The sequence below is a fragment of the Budorcas taxicolor genome, chromosome 5 (genome assembly GCF_023091745.1).
Source record: "Budorcas taxicolor isolate Tak-1 chromosome 5, Takin1.1, whole genome shotgun sequence".
Classification (NCBI taxonomy): Eukaryota; Metazoa; Chordata; class Mammalia; order Artiodactyla; family Bovidae; genus Budorcas; species Budorcas taxicolor.
Genome location: NC_068914.1, coordinates 145086929 through 145095182, shown reverse-complemented (window position 1 = coordinate 145095182; position 8254 = coordinate 145086929). Strand labels below are relative to the sequence as shown.

The window sequence follows — 8254 nt, the reverse complement described above, 5'->3', positions numbered from 1 at the left end:
TTAGTTGAATGCAGTTCCAGTTATCTTGCAAATCCATCTTGTCTTATAGTCACAAGGAAAATCACTCCAGGCCCATTTGTCTTTGTCGTTAACAAGAACAACACATTTTTCTTTCTGATCATTGTTGGATTCACGCTTGTGCCAGAATCTGAAATGAAAATATATATATACACGTGTGTGTACATGTTGTGTGTGTACATGTTGTGTGTGTATAGTAGAGGTCAGAGGACAAGGCAGAGAAAATGCCCTTAGTGAAACATTTACAGTTGCACTGTCCAACAGAGTCAGAGCAATCGACTAGCATAGAGGTTCCTGAACAGACAGTGCTCTGTTCTGAGTAGGCATTCATATTCTGGTATTGTTGTTGTTTAGTTGCTAAGTCATGTCTGACTCTTTTGCTACCCAATGGACTGTAGCCCGCAAGTCTTCTCTGTCCATGGGACTTCCCAGGCAAGAATACTGGAGTGGGTTGCCGTTCCCTTTTCCAGGGGATCTTCCCAACCTAGGGATTGAACCTGCCATCTCCTGAATTGATAGGTGGATTCTTTACCACTGGGTCACCAGGGAAGACTTACAGTGATATAACCCACCCCAAAATGAATTTGGCTTGCTGTCTTCTTCCTACCTTTGCCTATAAAGCTATTTTACCCTAGTTGGTATACTCACACCATCTGTGGGTTAAATGGTTTCTTGTCCACCCAATGCCACTGGCCGTCAAGGTTCTCATTCCTAAGTCCCAGGAAATATGAAAATCGTCTATCCAAAAATTGAGTGATAAAGTTCTGCGTAAAAATGTGAATTTCTATAAGTATATTTGCATTTATCAGTTGATAACTGTTATTTTAGGAAAAGAGGAAAGAGGTCAAATAAACTACTAGTTAAACACAAAAGCATTGGTTATATGTTTTCAGATCCTGCCTCTGACATTTATGGTGTGATGTTAATAATTGCTTTAATGTCACCAAACCCCAGTTTTCTCAGCTCCAAAAGGGACAACTCCATTACTTCAGAGGGTCACTGTGAAGATTAAATGAGATCAGCTTGCAAATTACTTAGCATAGGTTCTTAATGGGATTGGATTTTTAGGAAATTTTATTTTTTAAATTACCTTCATTAATTGATTGCATATTTCATTAAATTACACTTATTTCAAAGAGATCCTGAACCTATAGCTGCAAAGCCATGGAAACAAAGTCCTCCAGGAAACCATGTTAACCAAGAATGGAGCAGAATCCGAGTCTGGGTATATAATATATGGAAATATATTGCATGAGGAAATAAATTTCAGCTCAGAAATGACTTTACCTTGAGATTTCTTTTTTTAGAATAACAAATATACATCTGAATTATCCGTCCTATTCTTTATCCTGAAAAGATATTTCAGTCCTAATTAACCATTCATTGATTAACTTAATCATCATTTAAGTGGGCCTAACACTGCACAGACATTGGAGATACAAACATGGATAAAGCATGGCTGTAGCCCTCTGCAAAGGAGGAGTCATTGGAAGAGCTGGAGTAGTGAACACTGAACTAAGTGCCCTGGTCATAAAATGCACAAAATTCCATGAAAGCATCTCCAGATTAGAACGAAAAGGATGGAGTGGGGAAGGTGGTCAGGGTAGTTTTCTTGAGAAAATATCACATGAGTCAGATCTGGGAAGACCAGAAGATGTTGGCCATGTGAAGAAAAATGCAAGAGGAAGAAAGTCTTTCCAGGCAGATGGGGGAGAGGAAGCAAAGGCACAGAGGTGGAGCAGAGCTGAGAAATTCCTCTCTCTGCGAAGAGATTCAAACCAGCAGAGAAACTGACATGAGCCTCTCAGCATACCTGCTCAGCCTCTGTGCTGATGGTGGCCAGGTGACCTCCCATCCCAGAGCAGTGGCTTTCACTCTGAGCCCACGTCTTGTTGTCATTAAAAGGAAAATAGCAGTTGGACCAGAAGGCTCTCCAGCCCACAGGACAGCAATTCCAGGTGCCCCCTCATGTGAAAATTGAAAGGAAAATTAGGTCCAAGGGAGCATGCCATATATAACAAATCATACAGTTATTTTACTACCTAATATCCAATTAACATTTAAGAGAATAATACCAAGATTACCACAATCATTCTGTCCCCCCTATTAAAAAAAGATCCTGAAAATTACATTTTTAAATAGCTCCTAAACAAAAGTATCTGAATCACATAATGACCATGAGAAAATTACCAGGTTTTCTCTTAGAAGACATGATCACTTTTCAACATCCCTACAGTTATTTACAACCATGTTGAAAGAGTTCCTATAACAAAGCTTTTGACAGGACGTTTTACCTGAAGGAAGTAATGAACCTGCTAAGATGCTCATGTAATGAGCCTTCACAGAATAAAAGAGATAAAGACACTTTGGCAAAGTTTACATATTCTAGGAGGGAGCAGTCCTTATATATCTGAATTAAAAGAAAATGTTATGCTTTGGATGCCAAAAATGGCCATAAATATTTTGTTCGTATTCTCTGATTAGTTATTCAACTGCTCACAATCATGAAAATAATTCTATCTCAATTTACTGATGTCTGCTCTTGTGCCAGATTCTCATATTGTGCTCTTTTCATCTCTCTTTATATAATAATGTAGAAATGATATGCTTTAAATCAGGCTATGAATTTGAATGGAAATAAGGAAGGAATTTCTTCTACTCTCTGTACCTTTCAGTTCTGGTTTCTCTCTGACGCATGTCACCTTTGGGTGCTGCTTTGGGAGCCTGAAGAACCCCGTTCCTTTCTTACAGGATAGAAAGTTGTGGTGAGTCACTGTGAAGGAGGGAAAAAAATCTTAGTTTCCTTTTCCTATATAACCACTTACTTTGGGGGCATACTGCACTAAGTAAATTTTCTTTTACCATAATAGTTAAGGTCCCCACCTTCTCTGTTCTTCCTATGCAGTTCCTTTGTTTCAGCTCCAGGTGAATTGGTTGAAAAGAATTGCTGAAAATCAATATTTTCATTATTATGCATGTGTGTTAAGACATTTCAGTTGTGTCTGACTCTTTGGGACCCTGTGGACTGAAGCCCACCAGGCTCCTCTGTCTATGGGATTCTCCAGGCAAGAATACTGGAGTGGATTGCCATGCCCTCCTCCAGGGGATCTTCCTGACCCAGGATCTTCCTGAACCCGCATTTCTTATGTCTCCTGCATTGGCAGGTGTGTTCTTTACCACTAGGGTCACCTGGGAAGCCCTTAGTGTCCATTTTATGCTTTATGGGTGTAGTTTTGCAAACCTTAATGTCCATGTGCTTTTAAACATGTTTTTCTATCAATATTTGTGCTTAGAGTAGATTTTGGTGACCACTGGTATTCTTCTGCAAAGTCCTACAAGTCTTACACACTTATCTTTTCAGTATTTTCACTTTGAAATATAACCAAGTCTAACAAAGTGAAAAACATAAATGTACAGTTTATCAAATTATTGTAAAGTGAACATTCCAACAACCCAGCTCAAAAAACGCAACATTACCAAAGCCTCAGGTGACCTTCACAGCCCAAACACGAATCCCTCACTTTCTCTTAAAGGTAATCATCCCATGGCTTTTAAAGCAATCACTTTGTGCTTTGCTTCATAATTCTACCACTTCATAATCTATCACAAAACCATATAGATCAGATTTGCCTGCTTCTGAACTTTATATAAGTGAAATCATACTTTGGGTTCTGTCTTCAGCTCAGGGTTTTCTGAAATTTATCTATGTTGTTTCGTGCAAACATAACTCATCAGTTCTCATTACTGAAAAGTGATCCATTATCTTAATGAACTAAAATGTATTTATCTTCTCTTCTTCTGGTAGATAATTGCCTTGTTTCCAGTGTTTGGCTAGTACAAGCTCTGCACCTCTGAGCATTTTTGACCATGTATCCTTAGAGCACACAAGCATGCATTTCTGTAAGGTCCATGCACATGTATGCAACTGCTGGTAATAGGTTATACCTATGGCCAACTATGGTTGGGGCAACCTTTTTCAAAACGATTATACTGCTGTATGCAGTATAATCTGTATGCAGGTAAATAAGCAACAGTTAGAATCGGACATGGAACAACAGGCTGGTTCAAATAGGGAAAGGAGTACCTCAAAGCTGTATACTGTCACCCTGCTTATTTAACTTATATGCAGAGTACATCACGAGAAATGCCAGGCTGGATGAAGCACAAGCTGGAATCAAGATGGCCAGGAGAAATACCAATAGCCTCAGATATGTAGAAGATATGACCCTTATGGTAGAAAGTGAAAGGAACTAAAGAATCTCATGATGAAAGTGAAAGAGGAGCATGAAAAAGCTGGCTTAAAACTTAACATTCAAAAAGCAAAGATCATGGCATCTAGTCCCATCACTTCATGGCAGATAGATAGGGAAACAATGGAAACAATGAGAGACTTTATTTTGGGGGCTCCCATATCACTGCAGATGGTGACTGCAGCCCTGAAATTAAAAGACACTTGCTCCTTGGAAGAAAAGCTATGACCAACCTAGACAGCATATTAAAAAGCAGAGACATTACTTTGCCAACAAAGGTTTGTCTAATCAAAGTTATGATTTTCCCAGTACTCATGCATGGATGTGAGAGTTGAACTATAAAGAAAGCTGAGCACTGAAGAATTGATGCTTTTGAACTGTGGTGTTGGAGAAAACTCTCGAGAGTCCCCTGGACTGCAAGGAGATCAAAGAGTCAATCCTAAAGGGAATCAGTCCTGAATATTCATTGGAAAGACTGATGCTGAAACTGAAGCACCAATACTTTGGCCACCTGATGGGAAGAACTGACTCCTTGGAAAAGACCCTGATGCTGGGAAAGATTGAAGGCAGGAGGAGAAGGGGACGACAGAGGATGAGATGGTTGAATGGTATCACCAACTCGATGCACATGAGTTTGAACAAGCTCTGGAAGTTGGTGATGGACAAGGAAGCCTGGCATGCTGCAGGCCATGGGGTCACAAAGAGCTGGACACAACTGAGCCACAGAACTGAGTACTACTGTACACGCTCACCAGCAGAAATTCACTGAAGGTCTAGTTGCTCTGCAGTATCATCAATACTTGTTACTGCCAGACTTTAATTATTACCATCCACAAGGTTTTTAGTGGTATCTCACTGTGAATTGAATTTGCATTTCTCTGAAAACTAATGAAGTTAGAAATATTTCATATGTTTAGCAGACATTTCATTTTTTTCTTTTCTATTGTGCCTGTTCAGGACTTAGCCCATTTTTCTGTTGTCAGTACTTTTCCTATTGATTTGGAACAATGGTTTAAATATTCTATACTCGAATCCTTTATTAATTATATGCATTAAAACATATTTTCCTATGTTTTCTGTTGTCAGTGTTATTTTTGTTGGACAGTAATTCTTACTTTAACGTAGTATACTTTGGTGATAGTCTCTTTAATGGCTAGCACATTTTGTGACATGTTTAAGAAATCATTCTCTGTCTCAAGGTCATGAATATATTCTCCATATTTTTCTTCTAAAACATTAATTTGCTTTCATATTTTAATCAATTCTCCACTTTAGGTTGGTTTTTGAACATGATATGAGGCAGGAGAACAATTTCATTTTTGAATATGGATAATCAATCCTCTCTACTACAGTAATTGAACAAAACTGTCCTCTCCCTATAATCCTGCAATATCCCCTCTGTTCATTTTTTAATTAATTTTCATTGGAGGATAGTTGACTTATTCCCTTCAGTCTTTTTTTTTCATTCCCTTCAGTTTTATTTTGTTTGTTGTTTAGTCGCTCAGTCCTGTCCAACTCTTTATGACCCCATGGACTGTATGCAGCCAGCCAGGCTGCTCTGTCGATGGGATTCTCCAGGCAAGAATACTGGAGTGGGTAGCCTGTTTTATATAGAGTTCATAAATACTGATCTGTAACAAAGCTCTCAACATTCTTTCTCTGTTTGTTTATTCTTGCACCTATACTATATTACTTTATTTATAATAACTTTATACAATGTCTTGATGTCAGAAAGAAGTCTTCCAGCTGTTCTTCTTTTCACAGCCAGACTACAGTCCATCTGAAATTTGAGGGTTTTTTTCTGGTTATTCTTTTCTAGAAAGATACAGTCCTTGTTATCCTGGTCCAAAGTGAAGAATGATTTACTGCAGTGTCCAACCTTCCCATGTATAGGAACGGGCCTAAGTTCCATCGTTCATTTCCTGGCTCAAGGCTGCATCATCAAAAAACAGAAGGTCAAGTATGTAGCTCTGAATATTAAATCCAAGCCCTGAGGCCTTTCTGGATTGGTATGTTGGAGAAGGTCATGATAACAAAAGGTGTAGGGCAACTTTCTGAAAGTTTTTCGAGTGAATGACTCAAGGAGCATTCCACTTTGCTAATAACTTACCCACACAATTTGCAATAAAACAGGCACTTAGAAGTGACATGAAAAAAATAGCAATGGTCCAAGGGATCAGCTGGGAATGCTGGCCTCTTTCTACTAAAACAAAAAGAAAGATGAAAGGTTATCTTCTCAGCCACGAAAACTAAGAGAGCTAATGCCACCAAAGAGAAAGCTTAGAATGAGATCATCCAAAATATTTTAGACCTGGAAGAGAGCTTAAAGATTTCCCCTGAATAAATCAACTTTAAAGTTCATTGATAAATAAATTAATTAATTAAATATATTTATTTGCAAATAAAATGTATTTCTTCAGGGTTCTTTAGGGGAATTAGGAACATGCTTTTTATTAAGCAGACTAAAAACCCCAAAATCTTTAAAAATTGATAATTGTAGTACATAAAAACCAAAGCTCCTTTATAAACAAATGTTAAAACACAAAGAAGACATGGAAGAAAAATCTTGTCACAATGCTAATATCCAGGCTGTATAATTTCTAAAACCAATTTGAAAACTGAGCAAAAATTTTAGCAGAAAATTTGCTGAAAATTTAATTTGCTGAAATTATTTCAAAAATCCATTAAACAAACTAACAAACAGCATGCTCAATCAGAGATATGTAAACCAAAATATTATGGCATGTTTTGTCATATATCAAATTTTTAAAAGTAAATTGAGAATACGTAGTGTGGCAAGGCCTACAGGAAATAAACACTCAGTGAGGAAATAAATGCCACTACTGAACTATAAACTGGAAAGCCTCTTAGACAGATAAAGTTAGGAACACTTATCAATTTTTAAATGCATTACATTTGCCGCAATTTAAATTCTAGAGCTCAAGCCTATAGAAGCAATTAAACTTATTTCTATAAAATGATATTCACTGCAATAAGTTTGGAAATAGAAAAAAAGAAACCTTGAAACCTAATACTTGTATGCATATCATCAAAAGCAGAAACACTAAATTATGGTGAATTCCTATGATGAAATTCTACAGAGCAATTAAAATAATCATGTATACATGTATGTATTAACAGAAAGAAGTCTTCAAAACATATTGCTACATAAAAATGTGATTTTCAGTACCATTGTACATCGTGACCCCATGTGATGAGATGAAATGAAACATTCATTTCAAAATTATATATTTCTGCATTCATTCTATATATTTCTCAAAAGTGTTTTTTAATGTTCTTACAGTACAAACCCATTTATGTGTCACTTGAGTAGAACTTGAGTATAAAAAGAAATAAAGTCAGAACCTCAGGTTCACTGCTGTCCCAGTCAGGGTGTTTTCTGTACCTCTCTTCTCTTTTTTTTCCTTTAAACAATTTTCCCAAATTACTCTCTTTCATCTTATTTTTTTATATTACTTGGTGCTCTCTCTTGTCCCTGTATACATTTTATAAAGGAGTTTCTAATACCCCAAATGTTTGAATCTATGTCCCCCTTCTTCACCAAAATAATTTTCACTTTCTTCAACTTCCTCCCCATCACCGTCTTCAATCTTCATAACTGCAACTATCATCAATTCATATTTTAAAATCTTAGTCATAATTAAATATGCTTCTTTAAAACTGAAATGAGACAAATACTCACATTTATTTTGCGGTTCTTCTTGTCCCATTGTGTGTTAAATCTCTTGTGGTTCAGCAGTGGAGAGAACCAGCAGCCACAGCAACTTCTTAAATTTTTTCCCCACAGTTTATTCTGTGGATAAAGAAATATATTCAGAAATTCTTGGGATTGAACATTAATCTTGCCTATTCTGCCAAGATTAGAAAGCTCTCGATACTAAAGACAGCTCAAAAGAAGAAGTCTTTCCAAACACAGGGGTTTCCTTTGATTCACTCTAGGATGGAGCAAAGAAAAAGGAAATTGA

At 37.1% G+C, this 8254-nt stretch overlaps 1 protein-coding gene across 1 annotated transcript; it reads right to left on the bottom strand.

Moving 5' to 3' along the window:
• CLEC4D (C-type lectin domain family 4 member D) lies at positions 1–7999 on the bottom strand. The gene is made up of 6 exons (XM_052641432.1): positions 7972–7999; positions 6379–6471; positions 2687–2791; positions 1832–1983; positions 667–782; positions 1–148 (listed from the first exon to the last, which is right to left on the bottom strand). Exons 1-6 carry the CDS (start codon positions 7997–7999, stop codon positions 1–3), a joined length of 642 nt encoding a protein of 213 aa, XP_052497392.1.
• Between the last annotated feature and the right edge of the window lie 255 nt (positions 8000–8254).

Excerpts from the sequence above, each read along its gene's own strand:
- CLEC4D (XM_052641432.1), bottom strand. The coding sequence starts at position 7,999 with ATGGGACAAGAAGAACCGCAAAATAAAT. Across the intron at positions 6,472-7,971 it reads AGAAGAACCGCAAAATAAAT|TAGAAAGAGGCCAGCATTCC; the intron begins GTGAGTATTTGT and ends TTTTTGTTTTAG. Across the intron at positions 149-666 it reads CCATTTAACCCACAGATGGT|ATTCTGGCACAAGCGTGAAT; the intron begins GTGAGTATACCA and ends TTTTCATTTCAG.